This window comes from Lindgomyces ingoldianus, assembly GCF_010093535.1.
Source record: "Lindgomyces ingoldianus strain ATCC 200398 unplaced genomic scaffold BDR25scaffold_1, whole genome shotgun sequence".
NCBI classification, from domain to species: domain Eukaryota; kingdom Fungi; phylum Ascomycota; class Dothideomycetes; order Pleosporales; family Lindgomycetaceae; genus Lindgomyces; species Lindgomyces ingoldianus.
In genome coordinates, this window is record NW_022985162.1 from 3,134,536 (window position 1) to 3,158,560 (window position 24,025).

Genomic DNA, 24,025 nt, shown 5'->3' on the forward strand with positions numbered 1-24,025 from the left:
TAACGTACTTCATGGGCGAGTTGCTCACACACCTGAGTTGCTTACTTTTGCCAAGACCCCACTAAACTACCCTTCCTACACTAATGCATTCCCCACAACACTACTTAGACGCGCTAAAAGAACGTTAGATACAGCTTACGCTCTAAGCTTTTAAATAAGACATAAAACTTTTAAAGAAATGTGCTATAGCTATGTGTAGAGTTTTATAAAAGATAATAAATAACTACAGCGCTAGACAACCTTTACAAGCTAATTCTACAGCTAAATTATAGAAGCTAGGTAATAAAAAGGAGCAGGTGATTGTTAAGACTATACTTAAGCTATATGCGCAAGGAATTTCCCCTTAGATAGCATTTATAGCTAATATAGCTAATTCTTTGCGCACTAAGCGTAATCTAGGCTATGTTTGCATAAACTAGCCTAGTACATTTATAAAGCGTTATTTAGAGCTTAAAGTAACGTTTAAGTGTAAGTACAACTATAAAAGAGCTCTCTATAAGAGTCCTAGGGTAATTTAGAGCAGGTTTAGCCTTATAGAGAATATTAAAGCTAAGTATAGCATCTAGGATAATAACACATATAACTTTAGTAAGACAGGGTTTATAATTAGCTAGATATCTCTTAACTATACTTGCGCTTAAAACTTTACTTTAAGCTCTAAATAACACTTTATAAACATACTAGGCTAGTTTATGTAAACATAGCCTAGATTACGCTTAGCGCACAAAGAATTAGCTATATTAGCTATAAATGCTATTTAAGAGGAAATTCCTTACGCATATAGCTTAAGTATAGTCTTAACAATCACCTGCTTCTTTTTATTACCTAGCCTCTATAATTTAGCTGTAGAATTAGCTTGTAAAAGTTGTCTAGCGCTATAGTTATTTATTATCTTTTATAAAACCCTACACATAGCTATAGCACATTTCTTTAAAAGTTTTATGTCTTATTTAAAAGCTTAGAGCGTAAGCTGTATCTAACATTCTTTTAGCGCGTCTAAGTAGTGTTGTGGGGAATGTATTAGTGTAGGAAGGGTAGTTTAGTAGGGTCTTAGCAAAAGTGAGCGACTTAGGTGTGTGAGCAACTCGCCTATAAAGTACATTAGTATTAAACACTATCTAAAAAAAATTAAATGTAGATACTTATGCTTTTAAGGCTTAATTTTCTTACTATTTTTATTAACACTGTTACTGCTAATTAGCTATTTACTATAGTGCTTACATAAAGTATTTTTAACTGCATTAAATTTTTAGAATTAAGTAATACAGAGGACAGCAGTAAAGTTAATTACTTATAAAATGCCTTTTAAACACTATTAAAAGGCTATTTAAATATAATAAAATATAAAATACTTACAGCTGTAATGCTATCTAGCTTTTTACCCTTTTTAATAGTGTAGATAGGCAGCCTTAGTGTACTACTATTATAGTTAGAAGTTATAAGGCAGTTAGTGTGTAACTGCATTAGGTTAAAGACAACTTATAAATATAATTAAAATAAGTATTAAACTTTAAGAAATATATAAATGCGCTACTTTACTATCTTATAGTTATAAGTAATATAAGAATTATCTTTATTAGCTTACTTTTAGGCAGCTTTACTACTTTTTAATTTATGCTAAAGTATTAGCTAATAAGATTAAATCTTTTTATAATAAAAATAATATATATTATATACTTTAGCACTTTTAATAAGGTTTTAAGAGTTTATTTTATTCTTTTTTAAAAAGTTGCTAGAGCTAGGGAGCTGTATAAAGTTAAAGACTATTACTAAAATATAATTAAATAGTGTTACATACACTATAAAAAGTTATATTTAAAGTAAAAAAAAAGTATGTTATAGAAGCGCTAAAATAGTTTCTATGCATAGTGTTATAATACTTTTTAAGTTTATTATCTAGACTAGGCATAGCAGTGTAGAGCTTTTTTATTAGACTCTTATAGTATTCTAATATATATTAGGACGCAATCTAAACGTAATCTAAATAAAATCTAGGCTATATGCAATACTAACCTTAGATAGATAGTTAATCTTCTTTAGCTATCTTTCTACCTTTGCTATTCTTATGCTAGTAGGAGACATATTAGTAATTAAGGTAAGCTATTTTAATGTAATTAATAAGCTAATTATAGTTAAAATACACTTACTATAGCTTATAAAAATATAATCTAGACACATTTAGATTTTAATTAATACTTACCTTATAAATTTATTTTAAGGTGTTATAAGAAGTGTATTTAATGTAACACACTTTTTTATAAACTTTAATATAAATAAACTTTATAGTATAGCTATTTACTTTATAAACTTATTAAAAACATAATTAGAACTTTTATAAAATAAGTAATATTTAGCTTACTTTTTCTGTCTACTTAATCTTAAATTTAAAGTTAAATTTATTATAAGGAATTTAAATTTATTAGCAGCATATTAGCATGTAGCGCTTTATTTTAATCTACTAAACATATTAGAAACACTATGTAATTAGAATTAAAATATAATTTTTATACATCTAATTGCTTAATTTAGAAATGTTAGTTTTTATTGCTGCCTTAATAACATAGTAGTTACTGCAAGTAAGAATAATTTAGCAGTAAGTTAAAAGAAAGGCTTAGAAGTAGTTAGTAAGTGCCTTAAGCTAAAAAAGTGTTAACCCTGCTAAAACAGGTTTAGTATATAGAGAGGGTTAGAGTAAAAGTGAGAGAGGTTTAGTACAAGAAATTTTAATTAGGCCCGTGCGCAGCTAAGCGAGGCCGAGGAGCAGCCGATTTAACTTATTGGTGCATGAACTCTATAGTCTCCTGTTCCTCACACAACGTCTTGTACCTACCATGATACCTCACGTAGTAATTGAACTAGACCTCCGTGAAGCTCTATAACCTTACTCGTGCACAATCGTGACAAACATAGTAAATGCCTTATAAGTAAGAAGAATTACACATAGAAAAAGAAGCTTATAGACTTTACGTAAGGTCTATTTATTAAAGGTCTGATATGCTTAAAAGAAAAAAGAAAAGTTGCTAAAGTCTATCTAGGTTTATTTATATAGTAAAAAAGACAAAAGAAAAGAGATGAAAGAAAAGAGATAAAAGAAAAGAGGAGAATTATATAAACAGCAGAATGTTCTAAGCAACTTTATAAAAGAAAAAGTTGCTAGTGTTTATATGTCTATACAGCAACATTTTAACAACGTTTTAGCAACACTAATAACGCGTAGAGTTGCTTTAGCCCCTATCACGTGGCGTGTGCGTAAGCCACCTATATAGCAACTATCTCTCTGCGTACGCAGAGAGATAGCAGTAGTCAATTCAAAGAAGATCTTTTGCCTGCTCACCCTGTCGCTAGCTGTACGCTTAGCTGTACAGCTACCCACCTACCCACCGCGTGCGTAGCCACGCAGAAAAGGGACCCACTACCGGATACGTAGCCATCTAGAGGAGTGAGCCAACTGACAGACTTTAACTTTTCTAAGCAACATAAAGTAGTGTAATAGAATGTAGAAGACAAACTTAAAGAAAGTTTAACATGCTTATATTAATAAAAATTAAAAGAATTAGAATTAAGATAAGAATTTAAGTAAAGCTACACATGTTTTTTATGCTACTATTATGGAAGGTAATGCAGAAGGCTTTTCTTATTATAGTACAAAAACACGTTTAACAGTTCTATAGATCCTTACCTATATAATGATAGAGCTCTGTATTACTCTGCTAATACAACTAAAAGGTGCGAATAATCAACTAACAGTTGATTTTCGTATAGAACAGTATATATGTCTTACAACCTAAACGTATACTAACCTAGCCCTAGCTGATAGGCATCTATTACTATGAGAAAGCCTATTTCAAACAGACTACCGTTAAAATCGATAGCCTTATTAACAGTAAGCACTGGCTTATAAGGTCCGGATAATTATACAGCTCACGTGACTGTACCATTGTGAAACATATCAAACGCACTACGCCCTGTTAAGCACCCTGTTCCTCCTGCCGTACTATAAATACTAGGGATGTCTTATATCTTCTATTCTCTGTTTAGATTTAGCCTCACCGAATCTTTCCGCATCCAGCTAGAACTGAGGATTTAGTATAGAGTATTTATTAGCGGTTCTGCCGTTACAGTACACTGCCGCCTGGTCCAAATCCTCCTTAACTAAAGATACTGGGAAGTACCTGGAAGTTCGATAAAGTGATTGAAGTTACCGACTACAAATAGCTGTGTGAATATGAAACCCTCTTTGGATGCAAAAACTGGCCTGATTACTCTCTTTGAAGTAGTAGACCTAGTACTTGAATGTAGGGAATATGTGCTTGATAGTGATTTGCGGATGTGTTCTAAGGAACACCACTTCCAAGAGGAGGCCTTTCGCTGCTATGTGGACAGCACCAAGGTTTGATCCACTTTCTGGTTGTGAGAACCAAAGTCTTGATCCACGATTCCTTAGGCTTGGCAATCGGCTTAAGAAACGCATGAGCCGCGCAGCTCAGTAGTCCTTTTCCCCCTTCTCACGGCACTCGAACACCATGGTGTTGGAATTTAGTTCGAGATTCGCAGTCTCCGCCTACAGCTGTCGACACGCATCTTTCAGTGGATTAAACTCGATCTCGGCGGATGCTAGAGCTGAGGTTAGAGGACGAGTAATCGCTAAAAGCAGACCTGCTGAATTAAGCTCTAATGTCTAGGTTTCTATAGCTTAAGCTAGAAGGTGCAGTAAGCGTAAACTCGTAGATTCGATTACGAAACTCACCAGGTAATTGCAATAAGTGAGAGGCCCCTTGTCCGGGTTGCTCGGCACTGCTACGAGTGAGATGTCCAAGGGTGCCACTGTTGGAGTTGGACAACGCTGCTGGGACTCTTGCTGAATGCTTCGGTGAGGACGTCTTGAGGTAGAGTAGTTTGGCGGAAGGTGGCCAATGAATAGGGCCGCGCAAGATTTACATAACATAAAAGACCATTGTGAAGGCCATTGTAAAGGACGGTTATGAAAGACTCTCTAGTGTGAGACGGATTAGTTAGACAACGCAGGGAAATAAAGAACATCATAGAAATCTGTCTTGTCAGCCTGCGTCTCAAATCAAAATTTAGTTCAGACTGCACCTGCACTTCTTAATCCTGCCACGCCAGAACATATTAATCACTATTTACTGCATAGATCAGCCCTATACCAATACTTACCTATAATAAAATTAATACACAACGGGGCGTTACTTTTGCTGCTTCCCCTGCCTAGCTCTCTCCATAACCTCTAACTAATCGGTCTAGACTTAGGATCCCCCAATGCCCCCATTAGTGAATAAGGTTAGAGTAGCATGATTCCCAATGCCCAACGCCTTAACAAGTTCGGAATTACAGCAGCCTCGTCGCGGGAATCACAACAAAAGGTGTTTGCAGTAGTCATGCATGGCTCTCACGTCTGGCTCTCACGCATGGCTCACACGATAGTCGCACATTGCCAAGATTTACCCCTTTTTCTCGTATATATAGACCCTTAGGTACACTCTTTTAGCAATCAATCCAGTTCCTCATGCCTCTGGTGCTCCTCCTAGCTTCACAAAAGGTCTTAATTAAACGAAGAGAGCAATACGATGAAACCTCGTTAGGGGAAATGAATTGTAATAATCAAAGCCCACCGGCTACCACCGTGACACGCGCGAAATCACGCTTACTACGTTACTGGGTTCCAAGGTTCCTCTTGGGGGGAATTTCCACTAAGCCCCTCGCTTCCTTAGTCCGCCACTGAATCGTCTTGCAAATGTTATACAAGACCTCAAGCGTGGGCATCGGAACGCCGGCCGCCTTCCCCTCCCTCAACGGCTCCCCAAGAAGATTCTCGAACTCAATGAAGTTGCCCTGTAACCGTCAGCATCATGACCCTTCCACACCTCTACCGTCTTAGATGACCCGCACTGGGATAATGAGAAGGCCCCAAGCTCACCTTTCGCACATCCGCCAGCATACTCGGCGCCAAATAAATCTCCAACGGATCCACCTCAATCATGAACCCCACAACCTCCTCTCCCAACAACACTCCCTTTTTCGCTGCAGCTTCTACAATCTCCTTCATAGCCGGCCTAACCAACCCCTCGATCCCTCCACCCGCAAGGCGAATCCTACCGGTATCCAGTCCCGTAATCGCACAAATCGGATTCAAGCAGGCATTATACACAAGTTTCCGCCACCGATCGTACAACACATTCTCCGAGTACGCGCAGTCCGTTTTCCCACCCGCTGAGTATATTTTGACGAACTCTCTCGCTTTGCTACTTTCCAAATCGAAGGGGATGTGAGGGTTTCTGAACGCCCCAATGAACAACCTGTCTTTATCATCCTGAATGATTGTGCCCGGGTCTGTTTCAGCGCTACCGATGAGTGAAACACCTGAGATGACCGGGGTATGAGGGTGTGATTGGAGGATCGGTTTTTCGATATTAAGACCGTTTTGAATTAGGACGAGAGTGGTGTGTGTGTTTTCAGTAGGGAGGGCGGGGCTGATGAGCGAGGATATTGTAGGGGGAATATCGGGGATGTTCTTAGTGGTGAGAACGACGTAGTCGTAGGGAGGGAGAGTTTCCCTGGTGATGTCTGGGACTTTATTTCGGACTGGGGATGGGAACACCAGAGAGTTAGCGGGGGAGGTTGGCGCGGAGAGATCAGGTGTGGGGGAAGAGATAATGGCGGACCATGACTTGGCTTCCATCCTTGGAATGTTCCATGGTCGCACGATTCGATCGAGTATCCGGCTTCACTGACTGCTTTGAAGTTTGAGCGGAGGACTACGGTGACGGTTGCGAGGCCACCGATTTCAAGGTTCAGTGCCGCAATGGCGCCGACGGCACCACCTCCAATGACGAGAACATTTTTCTTCCCCGTGTCAGCCATCGCGGAATGAATGAGAAGGAAAGACAAGGTGACTCACCGGAGCAGAGTTGATTTGAATTGTTGATGCCTAAGGTTGACAAGGTACAGAAAGGCGTAGTGGCGGGGTTGAAAGTGGGATGCGACTTCGGAACCAGCCTTGCTCGCCTCGGTACATTTTGCCTAGGTTGGTCTAGCCCCTTGGTGGTGTGTGAAGCCTGCTACGTTTATATGGTACGCTTTGGGTCAAATAAGGGTATTCATCTTCGTGGGATAAGATGCGGTGTCTACGATTGTTTGCTACTCTTGGCTAATGCTGTCTTGTAACCCCCAAAGTTATGTAGAAGCTTCGTAAAAAGCGTGATACAATATTGGACAAGCACAGAACAAGGGCTACCTCATTTCTCGTTCAGACACTAGCGCTTCTGAGCCAACTACCTTAGATGTTTAGAAATTACAGGCTCCAGGCCCCAGCACTATGTCTGTGGGATTTAATCGAAAAGCCGAGCAGCGGGGCTAGGGACTGCGCTGTTAACTGACTTGCTGAAGCATGTTGGCGTGGAGAGAGAACGCACACGAACAAGAAAGTGTCAACAAGCAAGTTTGTGGGGATTTCAAGGTCCAACTTCACTTTATTAACTACCTACTTGGGTTGGTGATCTTCCTGTATAGATTTAACGCGTCCTAAGCAGGAATAGCGCTTCTATCTGGTAGTAATCTCTGCCTGAGATTCCCCTTTCTGGTTTAGTGAAGTCCCTCACTTATCTATATCAGGTATCGTTTCTCGTCCTATTAACCCGCCACTTCTAACGTCTATAAAATGCTCTCCTTGCTGTCTTTACGCCTCCTCCTTATCTCTTCCTTTAATTCTCCGACCTAACCCTGGCGACTCCGCCACCAAACGGTTGACGCTTTTCCACACCTTGCCTACCTACTCTCGCGTCTCATCTCCAGCTGCCAATTCAAAAGAGCTTGCTCTCGAATCTGCCAGTATGCGGGGTAGTTTCTCTAGTTCCGTCTTACCGATCTTTTATACTAACAGCCTGTTTGTGCTGTTAATACGACTGCTAAGGAGACTCGACAATCCGAAAGCTTTAGTTAGGTTGAATTTAGATAGCACTTAACTGTTATTTTTTAGAATATCCTCCCTCATTCACCCCTCCAGGGCCTCAGACACGTGGCTACGTCACGTGTCCTCGTAGATGTATAGTCCTCTGTAGTCCTTTGAGTCTCTCCGCAGGGATTCGTCTCTACTATCTCCTCAAACAGACCCTGTAGCACCCTTTCTGGTGTCTTCGCTCCCTGCGCTAAAAGCCCCTCATATTTATGTTCTTTTCTGGTCCAACTTTTTGAGGCCTTTCGCATTTGCTTCGCCCCATACATCCTATCCTTATATCTCTTTCATTTTCTTATTACGGTCGTCTGGAAAGGGTAACTTAATCTAGCTGGAATACCAATTCCCTATCGCTCTTCCCGCTCCGACAGCCATCGCCGCAACCGGACTAGAGTTGTGCCAGCCCTGCTTTTGGACCTGTACGTTAGTGCTAATGCCGAATATACCTTATTTCCTAATTATGACGCTACGAGGAGCAGTGACTAGACAGTAAAGCTGAAATTAAATAATATAGATTTATTTCTTGCCGCTGTGGTTAGGATACCACTACAGCCTGGAGTCTTCTGTGGCGCGCAAATTAATACAGGGTGCTCAATTTTACGGAACTAGAGAGTGATGAGAAGAATAGGGTAGATGAGTCCGATGACTGGTATGGCCAGACTACTCTCAAACTAATTCGACAATCTTCACCTCCAGCTTCGCAAGAAAACTATTTAACAAGCCTTCCTTATTGGTAACTATAGTGCCTAGCCCAATCCTCTTATAGGCCCCATGCTTACTCGTTGGCTTGAGCATAAGATAAGTGATCGTATCGGAAAGATGAAACAGGACTAGACATGTGATTTCTATCTCATGGCTACAATTTTGGACCGCATCGAAGGCGCTGAATAGGTCCTCCGTTGGGATATCATTATGGTCCACAAATGTGAAACTATCTTCGCCTCGTCTTTCATCGGGAGTAAGTTGGAAAGATTTAGATGATAGAACCAGTCTTGACCAGGTTAGACGAGAGACATACGGTTCTCCGGACCATTCAATGCGGTGAACCATTACTCGAAGCGGGGTTCTTATTTCAGAAGGATCGTCAATGTCGTCGGCAGAAGAATAGTCGATCCCTCCGCGTACAGAGATCCAAGTCCACGAGGGCAATTCGACTAGTTTACCGGCCTGCTCTGGATCGCCTACCGACCAAGCCAGGTCGAGATGAAGTGTTGAAATCCAGAGTCCAATCAGAGGTGTGTCTTTGGTGTTCACTTGGTAATACTGGATCAAACCAGCTAGAGCAGGGAGTCTATCCTTTTCGTAGGTAAAAGTTCGATTGCTATAGTCTTCAATCCAGGTGTGCCACATCGACATCCGGGTGCGAGAGGTTTTATCGCTTACATCTATCTCAGAGATGAATCCCAATCCTTGGGTGGAGAGTCCTATCCTACTCCCAGTATCATCTTGTGCAACGGAGCCATCTTCCGAGAGGAAGCATTCTTTGCACTGCCAGAAAATTTGATTCGATGTCAAATGTAAGATGCGTCGAGAGAGTACGGTTTCTTGAAGAACCCAGCCCCTTTTAAGTAAAGGCTTCGCGATGTTCTTCCCCACTATTCGATCTCGGAGCTTAACGGAATAACGATACCCGTTCTGAGTCGTTTTAGAAATAGCCTCGATAGTTCCAGTATGTCTTTCGAGATAACATCCGCCCTGACCGTCGGAAGATGAAGTCGCCGAGATTGTTAAGGCTGAATTCTGATAGATAGAGGCCATGGCCTGAGCTTCTCGCTCCCAATCTTCATTTGAGTCCTGAACAATGCACAGTGAATCGATCCATAGATATTGCGCTCCTAGGCGTCGGGCAGCCTTGTTGGCATCTGAATAAGTTCTCGGTAAATCAGAAACCGACAGCCCTTCTTGGTGCTTCACGAGAGTGAGTTGAGTCGTCTTGAGTGATTGATGCTTTCCCCAGCAATGACTGAGGGTAAAATATTCCGGCAGTGGGGTTTGCAAAGAAGTGGTGTTAACAAGACAAATGCGGCCGTTCTCAAACTCCTGAAGATCTAGGAGTCGGGATGGACCCCCAGTCAACCTTTTTCGACAGGCTACATGATGCTTCATGCAATTTGAATAACATCTGTCCACAAATTTGAATCTGGTATCCATGTTGAGTAGCCCGGGTTGCCATATAGGATGGTGATGTTTTATATCCGTATCCGGACCACCATCGTCCCCATTTTCGAAGACTGGTCATGGTTATCGAGGATTATGCATAAGCAGTGATGAGGAAAAAACAATGGTAAGAGAACCTAGCGGAAGGCAGTAGACAACATAGAATCAATCTAATTGTAGACTTTTTGCTTAGGTAAATTCCTCGTTGGCAAAGCCTGGGGATATTGCAAAGATGGCGGTAAATATTTTCGAAATATCATTACAACCAATCACAGATAACAAGTATATTCTCGAATAGTAGGAGGTTGTGGGGAGTCTTACATTTATGATATGATATGACATATCTTTGTCGTAAAGGCATATCGGAGGGCGTAGAGTCGGCGCTTAACAACTGTGTTGGGTGGAATTTTTCCGATATGTCTTCCGAAGTAGGAATATCCAGCATCATAAAAGTAGGGCCAGGCTTAGAAACGAACCAGTGAATTTGGAGAGTGACATTGAAGTCGATATTTGTTACCATGCGTTGCAAGGAACCCAAGAACACTTTGCATAATGTGCAAGTAAACGCGGCGGCTTCAATCTGGGCACAAGTGGCAAAGTTTTCTAATCCATAATGCAAGGCATTCGGAATATGAGAGATCTTGTCGATAAACTGCGTGCAAACAGTGCAAAGTTCCCCCATGACTGGGGAGTGCGTTTTAATAGAGCGCAAATTAATGTGGAGTATATTTGCTTTAGTAGTGGCCTGGTTCTTGAAGAATTTCGTTTTTATCACTTCTCGTGAACCGGGGAAAACCTTTCGTTATGCAAAAGGACCCTAGTCTTAAAGGAGATTAGCGTGGCCTCGTGTTGGCGGACAAAAGATCTCCCGTGCTTCGAAGCTGACCCCCATTTGTCTCTTCAACGTGGAAGCCAACACCTCAAGTTTCTGCGGTATCTGGTTAAGGATTGGTTTAGATAGGTGCGGAGACGTCCACCCAGAGCAATAGGTCCTCGTCTTCTCGCTGGGTGTGCCGCAGCGCCCAGCCCAGGTTTCTTGGTCGCCGACGTGGTCGTGGTGTCAGCGGCCCCTGCCCGTGTACGACAGCACCTTGAAGGTGGGAGGGGGCTTTTTGTCTATGGATGACACGAAGAGCTTGGCCTTTATTTCCACGTCGAACTGCTTAGACGCGAAGAGGCTGATCGTGAGCCAGGCCTAAAACCACATGATTAGGCCAGGGGCCTAGCCACTCCTGTGATAGTATGTAGACCGTGCGCCATCTTAGACAACGAGAAACGCGAAATGGCTGCTTAGTTTTCTTCTCTTTTCCTCATCTTGGTTGTAAATAACATCTGGACTAGGTAGCTGGAATCCAGTTCCTAGAGACCACTCACACAGAGCACCCATTGCTTCCATTCCGATTAGTTATCGAGACGTCCGATAGATAAACCTTTGCGCACGTGTCAAGCATCGTAATGAATTTGTCGAATGGCTAACGGCCTTGCGAGACTTCCCACCCACTCAATTAGCATGACGCTAAGAGCCCACCAGTTCGTGTACCTATAGTAATTTGTATCAAATACCTGCTCAAAATAGTCTCTACTCTAGGGATGCTCAAGTGGCAAAGCGTCTTGATACATATCGATATCTGTAGGACTGAATTCGTCCTAGGCACAACGAGAGAGCAAGATAAATTCGCAAAGCGATGGATTATATGAACGTACTCAGGTAGGGTCAAGTTCATGTAGAGTCCCGCAGTGTTGACTCTCAACGTCGTAGATCCATGTATCAGTTGCACAATGCCACTGCAACCATCCAGAGATACTATGGTTGTTCCCGTTGGTGTGCTCGCTCCCTGCTGGACGAAATTGAAAAATAGGAAAGTTTAGCTGCCGACGGTTTGAAGAATAGCGCAATATCCGAAATGATCTCTGTTTCTCTGGGGGAATCACTACGACTGCTATCTTTTTTGACAAGATCTTCCCGTGCTTCAAATATCAAATGGATTTGAATACCCAGGCTCAGGATCACGTCTAGTTTGTTCGCTAATAGGATCTTCTGTATAGTAGCCGGACCGACAATGGAAATATATTTGAGCGTCTGAATAGAATAGGCACTGCTTGAAAGAACTTTCTATTGGAAAGTCCAAACGCGATTATCCCACAGTGAATAGTTCAAGGCAGATGAAAGTTCCGGTAGCTTTGCAACGAGGCGTAGCCCGTGGACGATTTCTGAGATCTGTTGGACCCGCTGAGATCCCTTGACTACACCTGGCAATCCAGCATTGGCATCTTTTCCTGAGAGCGCAACGATTGTCAGCTCTGCCTGGCTATAGATCTCAGTCATCTAGTAGATCTGAATTTGCTTGTTCGCGGCACCATCCTGCAAAATGCACAAATTGTCCTACAAAAAGCTCCTAGCTGTCCTAGTTGCTTAAGGCTGTAATACTAAGAAAGAAAAGTTTGCTAGTAGTTATTACCTAACAACTGTGGAAGGTTATATCCCATTAAATGGCTGTGGTGTTTAAGGTCGTACTTCACATTGTCTTAGCCAGAACTTCAGCAAGATGTTTGACATCAAAGTTGAAGACCCAACTCCTAGGACTAAGAAGCAGAATCCGCATTCCTTTCTCATCAGAAGGTCATCACCAACTGGAACAAGGTGGTGCCAGTATTAGATGCGAAGAACGTTGTTATCATACCATTCTGTCTTGCAGAGAAGTGTGAAGATAAGATTAAGGACTTATACTTAAGACAAACTAAATAAAATTGCCGCTCCTGGCACAACTCTCCAACGTAAGCATACTAACCTCTATATACATCTACGAGACCTTCTTACCTTTTAATAAGGTTGAATGTTCGAATAACTCCGGTATATCTCCGCTCCCCGATCCTTAGAGGATATTGACTGTGGCGAGTTCGCACCACTTATAAGAGATGAATCAGTCTATTCTAGGCTTTCTCAAAAAGGCAGATTGAACTTCCTTCATGAGAATAGGCACTTGTTGCATCAATAAACTTTGACAGAGCGGCGACACTGAGTGCCCTAATCCACTCTGAAGAAGAGTTCGGTCCTTTATGCTTAATATTAATTTCGTTTCTTGCCTCTCTATGTATCCCAAGAGCTTGTTTCATTCGCTCATACAGCATCCATTGTAACACGAACTACAACACACCTAAATGGCTCACGGTTAAGCCCCTATATAAACTAGGAATACCCTCAAATGTGAATATGCGCTTAGTACACTCCCAGGAACATTCATACACTCGTCGTAATCCACCTAAACCCTTCTGGTCAATCTGGAGCCTAGTCTCAATAACCCAAAGTGGATTTGTATACTACTGCTCAATCTCGAAGACACAATTCACAACAATACAATCAACTCTGCCTCACTATTTTGACCCAAATCTGCTTACACATCTATTACGGATTAAGAGGACAGACTGACAGCAGACCACACAGAATAGAGTGCTAAATGTAATAGGAGCCCGCGTCGTATGAGATCAGGATGGGGTGCGAACAAAGACTGCGGGTTGATGGAGGGCGAGCGAACGCGCGCGCCGGGTGTCTCTGAGTGCGGACGATGTGATATTCTAGTAAGGCGATGACAGCGGAGAAAGCTGGGATAATATATCGACAGGATAGATGTAGGTCCATTTTTAGCCTCATTTAGTTGCTGTGAATTTTAGAATCTGGAAGTATGAAACTAGACCGCGTAAGGCAGTGCAGGAACTAGGCAAGAAATGCTAACAGGGTTGCGGGGGTTGGACTCGGCACATTGGGTGCAAGACGCCCCATAAACGGTCATAGAAAACCTCCAAAAAGGAGTCGAAAGTCTCTGGACATCGAGTTACTGTGGTAAACTTGAATTTCTCGTTGACATGTCTGTTAAGAGTAGAGGTGTCCTAATCTCCTTCGGTGACGGTCCAATCTTCGGAGCGGATGCTGTTATCAGCGTAGATGGGGTGTATGGCTATGTTGGAGAGCATGTACTGGTGATGGGCCATCTAACTCTAAGATTAAGATTCCGTGCCTTTGAAGACTGAAAGTCCTTAATATTAATAAAGAAGGCTAAAGAGCTACTTGACAAGGAATATTTCAGCGTACAGAGGCAGTATGGCTTGGTTAGAGATGCTGGGTTCTTCATGCATGGCGCGTTAGATGGAGGAGAGACGGTCTGCGTGTGCTATGTAGGTTGACAAGGAATTGGGCTAAGATAAATAGAGAAAAGGGGTCGATAGGGATGCGCGAGAAAGGTCTATTAGAAAGTGAACTACCCCGATAATCAAGAAGGGTATAATTAAGTTAAGTGGAACTTGGCCAATTAATATACGCTGGCCATGATAGGCAATACTGGAGAATGCTAATCCAACGGCTTTCGCGGAACTACATCACAAGGAAAATACCCCCACCTATGCAAAAGGCTGCGTATGTATCATAGAGACGCTGCTTATTGCATAGCCCCGTAGCAGGGATGTGGGGCCGGTTAAGCTATCAAGCTTGCAATCAGAAGTGAGAGAACCAAGTCAGCCTAAAGCTGCATTTCAAGTCTCATTTAAAGCCTATGATTAATTGCGACGGCCAAGAGCTCAGAGAAAAATTAACTTAAGTTATAGAGTTGGTATCATCATGTGTGGAGGGGGCAAGACATGGGCTTGGATATTAACAAGATTGAAGAGGCATGGCTAAAGTAATAGGGGGTTATCCACGTGCTTGACTAGAAATAACATAAGTATTAGACTCTAGTTGCAATGAGGGCCGTAGAATGATTTATTGAGAACTCTTATATAATCTACATAGCTTCAGAGGAATATAGGTTCTTTCTAAATAAGTGTCCTCTGGCCGTGATAGAGACTGGTGTTAACTATAATCTGTTTGGCGAGTCTCTAATATGAATTTTACTCATTTCATTCCTTATCTAGAGATCGCCAGTGGTAGCATCCTGCAACTTAACGTTGCGTCGCTGGATGCGGATGCGATCATTTTGTCAACGACTAAGCTACACTGGTTGGTTGGTTGGCTTTGCTAGATTACTTAACATGCTACTATGAGTAAATGCCTGTTTGGGCAATCGCAAGTAAGAGTTTTCCCATTACTTGAGTCAACTCAGAGTTACTCGACGCCTTTGTCACACTTAGAATTTTCGTAGAGGAAGCAAGCGGCTGAAGTTTTATGAGGCATTGGGAAAGGAAGAACTATAGCCTTAGTGCCTTGATTGGCTGGGAATTTACAGCGGACTATTAGCAGGTGAAGGACAAAACATATTCACATCATTAGAGCCACTTAACTAAACGCCTGCGGTGCCACAAGCATGTAGAAATTCTAAGATGCCAGATATAGCTTGCGTGGTAGCATTAAGAGGCGGCTTTCTACATTATATATAGAAATACTGGGTTGCATTAAGGATTAGATTGAATGAAATACGGATATTAAAAGCTGGGATCACATATTACGGCTAGATTCCAAGTTGTCGCTCCCCAATACTTCCCGGCTCCACCAGGCATGCTTCCCACCACAAGGACCAGTGTAGTGATGGAGATGACGCAGGTTGCACAGCTAAAAGGTAACCATCCAATGTGTTAGATTCTCCTTTTGCTAGTGGTTCTCTCCTAGTCTTCGTAGAATCTAAAACGATTGATGGAATGGGCGAGAGATGGATTCAAATGCATGCATTGGTTGGGGTGCTTTATATTGGGTGATTTGGGTCTCCTCGCGAAGAGAGGGCAGACCATGTGGAGAAGTGAGAGGCCTCAGGCATACATTTTAAATTAAAGTCAGCCACTTACACAAATGGGAGGGAAAGAATGTCGAAAGGTATCTTGGCAGGGGTGTTCACCGGACGTGGCTGAACGCCTTAATTGACTTTGGCGTTCGTATGATTTCTGAAATGCAAGGCTGATGCTTTTTGGAGTAGACTGGCTGATACAACGGTTTGATTATCGCCCGGGAATGGCATATATAACCTATGAAGGTGTTATTGTGGAGCGCCCGATGTTCTTCTTGGCTCCCTTGTATGGGGTGTAAAAGGAGGAGAAAAAAAACCAGCTGGCGTGGGTTTGCTCCTTTTCACCAATCGTGACGGCCATACAAATAACTCCTTTAAAACAGAAACCGGCGGTGAAATGACTACTAACTTGCTAAGGCTCTAGCCGTGATGCTCTCATGGTTGAACGGTCGCAGGCTGTTATCTTCCTAGGCGCACAACTCGTCCGATGAATTCTGTTTAGCTTCTCTCCATAGTGAACGTTGAAACTTGTGGAAAGCTGTACTAAAACCGCAACATTTCTAGTTACCTGGACCGATACTGGTCCTAAGCTTATCGCCGCACGGCCTATCGCTCCGTTCGCGCGCTACGCCCGGCTAGAAACCCAGAGACAAACATTTTCTGCCGGACCGGTAATAGATTAGAATAAAGAGGAATAGAAAGTGACTTACGAGTGTTGAGATAATATCATCGATGCGCTGTTCACAAGAGGCTGAAGGGATATTTACGCGTATATTGGGCATTAGAGGACGTTAGTTTAAGCAACCTACTAGCGAGGCAAATGCGATATCGGAACTTGGATCCGAATACTACAATCGACTGTTCATGCTTCACCTCAGTGTACACCCCATGAATTTTTCAATGCAGGCCTTCAGCCGACTTCCATTTGATGCACAAGTAGAATACCATCCATGTATGCGGTTGGCGTCCTTTCATTCCTCAAAGCCGTCCCCGCCGTCCCACCGTTGCATGAATTGACTGGGAATGCAATCCCACCACTATCCATCCACCAAAGAAGACTACGCCGAGGCCCCACAAAAAGAGAGAGAAGTGAACACGCTCAGAAGACCAACGCAGCACCCTTCGTCTTCTTGTCTCCACCCAACTCGAAGTGCTTGCATCGCTTGAGAGCTAGCTGAGCCTTGGTCTAGAAAACACAGTCAGAAATATTAGAACTTAGAGAAGAAAATGGAGGGGGATAAGGTAGTACCTTGCAGACAGTGCACTCTAACCGCAGTACAACCTTCTTAGTCGTTTTCGCCCTCTGCAATCATGTTAGCTCCGCTAACCACTGGTGAATTCGAAGTCGGCATGTGAGCCGTACCTTGTGAAACACGGGCTTCGTCTGACCACCATAACCACTCTGCTTGCGATCATAACGACGCTTTCCCTGGGCGAACAGCGATGCCTTTCCGGCCTTGTATTGTGTGACCTTGTGCTGGGTGTCTGCCAACCGTCAACATCCATGCACGGGGTATGGTTCGGGAGGTGAACTGACGCTTCTTGCAGTCTCTGCCTTTGCAGTACGTTCGTCGGGTCTTTGGGACGTTGACCTAAATGAAGCACCGTTAGCCAAATCTCCACCCGACCTAAAGTTCCCAAAAATTGTGTAGCGGGCTCCGGGATTTGAGCGTGTATGACTAGACGAGCGAGGTGTGGAGAAACGGTTCGAAGCAGCCATGCTTGGGACATGTCGCAGGGATTCAATGTTTTGTACTGATGCTGCCGGGCACGCTGCTTTGCTAAAGTAGCGAGGCGGTTTCCGTTGGAGACAGCTGATGAGAGATTGTGTAGGCCCGATCAAGGACATTGGCCATGGAGTGGTTCTTGGGCTGCTCGTCCAACTGCCTGGGAAGTTACCCAGCCGTAGTCCCTTCCTCATTAATCTACTCCCCCAAATCCAAGCGCATTTCCTCCCATTGCAAGATCCCATTCAATTTAATGGCACCAAACTGCCAAACGACGTGGTCGTCCGTGGATTGTGCTTCTCAAGTCTTCAAGCAGGGGAATCGGTCGAAATCGTCGCTGGCGAGTCGCATTTTGTCGCTCGTCCACGTCGCAGATTTGAGAATTCTCCGTAGTAGAGGTTTGGAAAAAAGACTCACCATCTTGATTAATTTTTCGCGGGATCGGTTAGGACGGGCGAAAGAGAGGGTCGTTGGTGTTGATACGCCGAAGTGAGGTTCAATAATTTCGTTTGTGGGCTCGGCTCTGGATTAGGTAAGCGCACTAGCCCCGCACTGCCACATGCTCACGTGCATTGGCCATCTTATTGTATCGAAGGCTGAGGCAGCTCAAGAGGCACCAACTGTACTAGAGTGCACATTACAAACAAGAAATACGCTTAATGGTTCCTGTGGGTGTAGTATTACACTAATGTTATCTTGTTATCCCGGTAACTGATTTAAAAACTACCCATGATAGTGGTATCATATATCCGTATGCACTCCGCCCTAATCTAAGGATGATTCTGCGTAGGCCGCGTGGATCCCGTACGAAGTGAAGCCAGAAAGGATAAACAAAGAATGAACTCAAAAAAATAGTGAAGACTAATAAATCGGCCTGCTTTCCTCCCACGCTGGGTTCGTAAGCTCCTTTGACTGACGCGGAGTTGCAGTTGGGGGGCTGCTCCCTATGAGAGGTCCCAAACTGTATCGAGAGCTCTCCCTCCTTCCGCTTCCACGTCCATCATCGATCATTTGGACTGGGCCAATCCATTCCCACATCCGTGCCACGTCTCCACTCCGATTCTCCCGTACTGCCGCACGCACATTCGAGTTATGCTCCACTTTCTTTTGCACCTTCTCCCATAGCTTCTTGCGCCTGATAGCAGAAAATTCGGTCCGAAGAATATCATCCCGAAGCTGCGTCATGCTGATTCCTAGCTCGGGATACGCGCTGGGCTCTTGATGATTCAGTGCAGCATGATTGGCAAGCCTATCAAAGACATCACTAGCTAACTGCTTCGCACGAGCCTCGGTGGCGCGGCTCGACGTGATTAAGGAGCGCCCATAGAACCCAGACCCAATTACTAAAAATATTAGAACAAGCTGCCAAAGATATCGTTCAAGCGTCTGTCGGAGGGATCTCCTGAAGCTACAGGAGAGGGAGAGCTCGGCGAGAGAGTCTGATGCAAGTGTTCGTCCGCCAGAGGTTCTGTAGCCGCAGCGACCAGTCTGATTAGTACAGGTCTCTTGTCAGAAATGATGCAAATATGGCCCACGAGGGCCTAAGGGGTGTTCACTTACCCGTCCGTGCCCTCGACGATCTCCTCGCGGGTGACCATCTCACCCAAGGCGCTCTTCCATAGATCTTCGAACTCTTCCTGTGACATGCCTTTCCGTTTCATGGATGAAACTGCCTCCATCAACTCAGTTTCTCCAATCTCTGGGCTCTCGACCGCTTTGCCTTCTGCGTCTGGCTCGCCACATTCGTACTTTGCCTTGCGCTGCCTCAGGATATGGACGCTCCTGTCAGCCACCTGGGTGATCCGCCGTGTCTTCTCGCTATCTGGCTCGCACGTCGGAGGAAGCGGAACCAGACGTCCAATTGATAATGGATGAGGTTTCTCGACGAAATCGCGGTCACAGACTACCTCCAGATTTTGATGACAGGTCGCATGTTGAGGGCAAGGCTCACACTGGGGAACAAGGAAGTCGGCCCAGTCTGGAATTTCAATCCCCGCAAGTGAAGTTGAGTCTCTACCGACACCACAATATCCCACAGCGAACTTCTCTTGCCTCCAAGCTCCACCCAAGATTGCTATTGTTGTGCTTAGAAGAGTCAACGAAAAGGCCTTCAAAGTGCCGCTCGCTTTGGATGATTTCTCCTTTCTCCTAGGAGGTAGGATATCCGACTTCCCGGCCATAGCATTTTCGCGAACCAGCTCCAACTGCTCTTCCGGCGTGAACTCCTCTCCTGGCTCAATGTTATCATTTTCGACCTCCGACTCCGCCTTCTTGATGCGAGAAATGGGCATGTCGAACGTCCGGCGTGTCGGGACTACGATGCCCTCGTCATGTTGCTCAACGTTGGGCATAGCTGACCTTCGACGATTCACATCGCTCTTACGCTTCTCCTTGTGCTCGAAGCCCATTGTTTTCCTCCTCCGGTCGCGAGCCTTCGAGTCGGGTAGCGGCGGGGAGCTGCCGCTCTGGAAAGGATTGTCCTGCGTGAATGGGCTCTCATCGTCGTGTCGGTGCCACGCCTCGGGGTCGGGCAAGTCCTGCTTGATGGCGGGAGTGACACTCTTACGGTTGCGACGCACAGGGGGCTGCTCCTCCACTTCAGCGTCCGATCCCCGGGCATGCTTTGTGGGTACAGCCGTCGATGGCGTCTTGCCTCGTCGCACGGGCACGACTCGGTCTTGCTGCTCCTCCGTCGCGGCTCGTGTTGTGCGGCGTGAGGGTCGCCTCGAGGTTGGGGGAGGCGCTAGAAGGGTCTCGTCCTCAGCATCGTCGGTGGTAGTGCTCGCTTGGCTGGAGGGCACATCTTCGATGCCCCGCGTGGATGGCTTCGTGCGCGCCTGGGCTAGGTGTATCTTGTCGGCCTGGGGCAAAATGCGTTCGTTGAAGAGAGCAACAAGCACTGGCTTTTTCGCCGATGATGGATACGTCACGCCATGCTTGAGCAAGATGCTGCGCAGTTCCGGGACTGTGATCTTGCCCACTTCGACCTCTGGGTCCAGGTACCAGTGCTCGTCTCGTGGCTCCGTCATGACTGTCCGTGGGGAATCGTACTGAGGTGGCCAAAAAAAGCGCCGAAGGGAGTATTTGTGCTGAAGGAGGAGATGGGAGAAGCTGGAAGTGGTGAAACAACGCAGGGTTGATGGTGTTGCGTTCGGGCCAAGGGTGGGGTTGGGTGGAGTGAACGGCGCAACCAGGACAGGTCGTGGAGTGAGCTTGTGTTGTGATGTCAGTTGGGAAGGCAACCGAGGCGCTTGGACTATCTTGGTGCCGCACTTGCCACACCTGCACTTGCCACACCTGCACTTGCCACACCTGCACTTGCTACACCTTCACTCGCCACTCTTCACCTTTCCCTTCCAGTTTCGCGCTCTCCACTTCCTTCACCAAATATTCTCGTAGGATCTTTTCCCCGTATCACACTCGGACATTTTCATGCCGTTTGAATCCCCGTCCATTTCCCGGCCCTTCAGTCCTCGGAAAAGTCCAATATGCTCGCACAGGCCAGAGTTGCTGCTTGTTCTTCATTATCCCTTTCATATCCCTTTACAGTTGGGTTGTATTTGTGCAATAGTGGCCCCGGTTTGCATGGATCCTCTTGCACTGGGGCTCAACACTAGCGCTTACTGTCATGATCCTAAATTTCTGAGAGGACATCTCCAACTCAGGTGGCCCAAGCTTGGCCCCCACTTCATAGTATCTGCTGTGTCACGTGTGGATGGAATGGATTTCTTGAGCAACTTACGCAGGCGTCGGTGTATTTCTATTTGCAGTAGCTTCCCATTCCCCGCATCGCTCTGCCGCTGATTTCGTCCTCAATCCAGTCCTATTTCGGCTGCATATCTCTTTTCTGTTATCGTTAGCCAGCCATGGATCCGCTCAGCGTTTCATCAGCAGCTGTTGGCCTCACTCGTCTTCTATATGACCACGGCGACGGCTGGCATCAGATTCTAACCAGTTTCCAATCCTTCCTCAAAGTCATCGATATCCCATTAAGAAAAGGTGGCGTGCCTGCTCTGGTGACTACTTCTGAGATGGATGAGAACTGCGACGGATTGGAGGTTCTCGAGAGAACGCTCGACAGCTTACCAGAGCAGGGAGCGCATACTTGTCGCGTGTATATCGAAGAAAATCTTGGATTTAGAGACGAGTTCAAGGCTCATCTTGAACAATTAGTACCGGATTCCTTTCCAGATATGCATACTTCTCCAGCGACAAATTCTTTTCTTAGATTAGCATCCCAGTGGAGCGCTACTTCTCAACATACCCAGCCATGGTCTTTAGAGACCTACGATTTTGACTCCTCACTAAAGAATAGGCGACTTGCTCCCGGATCTTCTCTAATGTTTTCTGCTGGACTGATACGGCGTACGAGCAAGATCCGCGTAGCGTCCGATGCCTCCGGGCGAATGATTGGTAAGACGAAAAGCTAGATAACGGTGCATGATTTGACGGCTCTGCAGTTTTTGTTTCCTGCATGTCCGAAATGATGGCACTAGAGGAAATTTTCAAGAAATTCTCGACAGGCGATCGTACAATTTCACGGCCAACCGCAAGTACCGTGTTCGCTCGCCTACGAACTATCGGCAACGGCCTCACGCGCCTTGACCGTGTGTACAACATGTTGCACGACCAGGGCGTTCCCGAGGCAGTGAATAGGCAACTACTGCTTCTCCGCTTTTGCCACGCACAACTGGAGCAAGCTTCTGCTATCTTAGATACTATTCAGTTATTCTACACCGCGTTTCGTGAAAGGCTGTCCGATCCGCGCCGAGTGGTCATAACGGCCTCTTCGCTGGAAGAACTCACAAGGGATGCACATCTATACGAGGTGTTTCACCAAAGCGTCTCAAATCTGGCCTCGAGCACTGAGTCGTTACTCTGTGTTGTCGGTCCTAGTCTTTCCAATCAGAAGATCTTCCATGCTCACAGCACCGAGATCAAGTGTATCTGCGAGGACCTCAAGAAAACCTCATCCTCTCTTCTCGGCCGTCTCGAAAATCATCTCAAGTTCATCGAACTGCGGAAAAGCCTGAGGGAGTCTGCAAGCGTGTGGCTTCTAAGCCTTCTAGCCAGCATTTTCCTCCCACTGTCGTTAGCCTCAAGTCTCCTCAGCATGCAGACCCGGCTCGCAGATCTTCATTTTCTCCTCTACGACTTTTGCGGTGTTATTGTCCTCCTTGCCACCATCGTTGGCATCGTAGTTCTCGTTCTGAGGCTTAATATGTGGTGGTCGGACAAACTTGCTAAGTGGGACAGCAACGTTATTTTTCGTAGGAGAATTCGGCCTATTATTGGCTTTAGCACCTGGTCGTGGGTTTTCATTGCATGGGGCCTCGCTCTATCTTCATTTCTTGTCGGTATGATCAAGGACGTGGGACTTGGACTCAGGATATTAGGGTTCGGCGCTGCTATTATTGGTGGCATGCTACTCCTCACAGCTTCTGCGGCTGGATTGCTCTGGTGGCTTATCTCATTGGTTTATTAAGAATCCTCGGATTAACAGGGCAAAGGGCACTATCTTTATCGGGCGGATATACATGAACATCTCTTGTGGCCCACGGAGCCTTTATTCATTTTCTACATATTATCTCAGGCTGGATCACGTGGATAAGGTGGTGGGAGCTTGTTCTATGCGCCACCGAAACCTGGATGTCGAGTATTTGGAGCTTAGATATCAAGATACCTATACCACTCTAGATCTCCTTACCCCTACGATAGAGAATTACTCGAACCCCTTCTTTAGGGGTGCGTTCACAAGGGTAAAAACAAAGACTTGTATAGGGGGGTGGGGAAGACCAGGGAAGGCCTCTAGCAAAAGCAGAAGCAGCGCAAACCGAAGTACGTATCAACGGGTTTGTATCGCTTTGTGTATACAACACGGTCAACCAAGTGTTTTTTTGAAGCCCAAACCGATGGCATAGCCCCAAATTTGATGAGCATGAGATTCTGACACTGAAAACCAAGCTACCAAGGGTAAACTGAGAAGATTAACAAGGAACACGACAATTTACATGCTATGGGGCAGTATCTTATTCTAGCGGTCTAGCCCTATGTAGGGAGTTTTATCCCCTTCTTCAACTGTAAGCTTGGGTGGTGGTGCAGCTGAAGAGTGTTGTATTGATCTAGAGTCTCTAGGCGTAGCCATGATACGTAGAGAGGTACAGGCACTAGTAGACTGTGGCTTGGCCTGGTTACATTATCCTTTACTCCAGAGGGATGTATCCTCATATGGGAGGAAGGAGAGCATTCGTGGTTGTGATGTTGGGTCACAGTTTCTTCGCGATGTTAAAGGGCTGAGATGGAGCGCTAAACTCAATACGGCTGGGGTTATTGTGCCTTGGAAAAAGAGGGTAACAGTCAAATTTTGCAGGAGAAAAGCCGTGGAAAGTACAATGGTGCTAAAACAAGAGACATTCTTATGGAACTTAGCTATCCTCTGCAGCAAATTTCATTGTTTTTTTTCCCAG

At 45.0% G+C, this 24,025-nt stretch overlaps 8 protein-coding genes across 8 annotated transcripts; 3 read left to right on the forward strand and 5 right to left on the reverse strand.

The window, feature by feature from the left end:
• Positions 1-4,115: 4,115 nt before the first annotated feature.
• On the reverse strand, positions 4,116-5,040 carry BDR25DRAFT_348632 (uncharacterized protein; the record flags this gene model as incomplete). Its single annotated transcript, XM_033694452.1, has 7 exons — positions 4,116-4,125; positions 4,163-4,255; positions 4,290-4,482; positions 4,510-4,561; positions 4,599-4,644; positions 4,723-4,797; positions 4,826-5,040. 7 exons carry the CDS (start codon positions 5,038-5,040, stop codon positions 4,116-4,118), a joined length of 684 nt encoding a protein of 227 aa, XP_033555213.1.
• A 481-nt stretch (positions 5,041-5,521) lies between these two features.
• On the reverse strand, positions 5,522-6,890 carry BDR25DRAFT_276294 (6-phosphogluconate dehydrogenase C-terminal domain-like protein). The gene is made up of 3 exons (XM_033687543.1): positions 6,681-6,890; positions 5,936-6,600; positions 5,522-5,850 (listed from the first exon to the last, which is right to left on the reverse strand). The coding sequence occupies exons 1-3, from the start codon at positions 6,877-6,879 to the stop codon at positions 5,671-5,673; spliced, it is 1,044 nt and encodes a 347-aa protein (XP_033555214.1). The 5' UTR covers positions 6,880-6,890; the 3' UTR covers positions 5,522-5,670.
• A 2,162-nt stretch (positions 6,891-9,052) lies between these two features.
• On the reverse strand, positions 9,053-10,033 carry BDR25DRAFT_204819 (HET-domain-containing protein; the record flags this gene model as incomplete). The annotated part of the gene is made up of 1 exon (XM_033684445.1): positions 9,053-10,033. A coding segment is annotated over one exon (981 nt), but the record flags the coding sequence as incomplete, so codon positions are not given.
• A 2,583-nt stretch (positions 10,034-12,616) lies between these two features.
• On the forward strand, positions 12,617-13,553 carry BDR25DRAFT_348635 (uncharacterized protein; the record flags this gene model as incomplete). Its single annotated transcript, XM_033694453.1, has 6 exons — positions 12,617-12,746; positions 12,778-12,826; positions 12,907-12,977; positions 13,004-13,050; positions 13,104-13,171; positions 13,229-13,553. The coding sequence occupies 6 exons, from the start codon at positions 12,617-12,619 to the stop codon at positions 13,551-13,553; spliced, it is 690 nt and encodes a 229-aa protein (XP_033555216.1).
• A 50-nt stretch (positions 13,554-13,603) lies between these two features.
• BDR25DRAFT_348636 (uncharacterized protein) lies at positions 13,604-14,800 on the forward strand (the record flags this gene model as incomplete). The annotated part of the gene is made up of 10 exons (XM_033694454.1): positions 13,604-13,680; positions 13,704-13,753; positions 13,827-13,888; positions 13,917-13,989; positions 14,046-14,101; positions 14,156-14,287; positions 14,372-14,400; positions 14,454-14,538; positions 14,568-14,631; positions 14,754-14,800. 10 exons carry the CDS (start codon positions 13,604-13,606, stop codon positions 14,798-14,800), a joined length of 675 nt encoding a protein of 224 aa, XP_033555217.1.
• A 1,811-nt stretch (positions 14,801-16,611) lies between these two features.
• On the reverse strand, positions 16,612-18,034 carry BDR25DRAFT_276297 (60S ribosomal protein L42). Its single transcript, XM_033687544.1, has 5 exons — positions 17,976-18,034; positions 17,369-17,423; positions 17,195-17,316; positions 17,081-17,134; positions 16,612-17,017 (listed from the first exon to the last, which is right to left on the reverse strand). Exons 1-5 carry the CDS (start codon positions 17,976-17,978, stop codon positions 16,931-16,933), a joined length of 321 nt encoding a protein of 106 aa, XP_033555218.1. The 5' UTR covers positions 17,979-18,034; the 3' UTR covers positions 16,612-16,930.
• Positions 18,035-18,419: 385 nt separating this feature from the next.
• On the reverse strand, positions 18,420-20,741 carry BDR25DRAFT_276298 (sister chromatid separation protein-like protein; the record flags this gene model as incomplete). The annotated part of the gene is made up of 2 exons (XM_033687545.1): positions 19,119-20,741; positions 18,420-19,026 (listed from the first exon to the last, which is right to left on the reverse strand). Exons 1-2 carry the CDS (start codon positions 20,585-20,587, stop codon positions 18,420-18,422), a joined length of 2,076 nt encoding a protein of 691 aa, XP_033555219.1. The 5' UTR covers positions 20,588-20,741.
• Positions 20,742-21,342: 601 nt separating this feature from the next.
• BDR25DRAFT_338939 (uncharacterized protein) lies at positions 21,343-23,117 on the forward strand. Its single transcript, XM_033693324.1, has 2 exons — positions 21,343-21,971; positions 22,019-23,117. The coding sequence occupies exons 1-2, from the start codon at positions 21,425-21,427 to the stop codon at positions 23,041-23,043; spliced, it is 1,572 nt and encodes a 523-aa protein (XP_033555220.1). The 5' UTR covers positions 21,343-21,424; the 3' UTR covers positions 23,044-23,117.
• Positions 23,118-24,025: the final 908 nt, after the last annotated feature.

Bases quoted from the DNA above. Each gene is read 5' to 3' on its own strand.
- BDR25DRAFT_276297 (XM_033687544.1), bottom strand. The intron at 17,135-17,194 runs GTACGGCTCACA...ACATGATTGCAG, and splicing joins CGAAGCCCGTGTTTCACAAG to AGGGCGAAAACGACTAAGAA. The intron at 17,018-17,080 runs GTACTACCTTAT...TGTGTTTTCTAG, and splicing joins TAGAGTGCACTGTCTGCAAG to ACCAAGGCTCAGCTAGCTCT.
- BDR25DRAFT_276294 (XM_033687543.1), bottom strand. From the start codon at position 6,879: ATGGCTGACACGGGGAAGAAAAATGTTCTCGTCATTGGAGGTGGTGCC. The intron at 6,601-6,680 runs GTCCGCCATTAT...TCCCATCCCCAG, and splicing joins AGGATGGAAGCCAAGTCATG to TCCGAAATAAAGTCCCAGAC. The intron at 5,851-5,935 runs GTGAGCTTGGGG...TGACGGTTACAG, and splicing joins TGCTGGCGGATGTGCGAAAG to GGCAACTTCATTGAGTTCGA.
- BDR25DRAFT_338939 (XM_033693324.1), top strand. From the start codon at position 21,425: ATGGATCCGCTCAGCGTTTCATCAGCAGCTGTTGGCCTCACTCGTCTT. The intron at 21,972-22,018 runs GTAAGACGAAAA...ACGGCTCTGCAG, and splicing joins TGCCTCCGGGCGAATGATTG to TTTTTGTTTCCTGCATGTCC.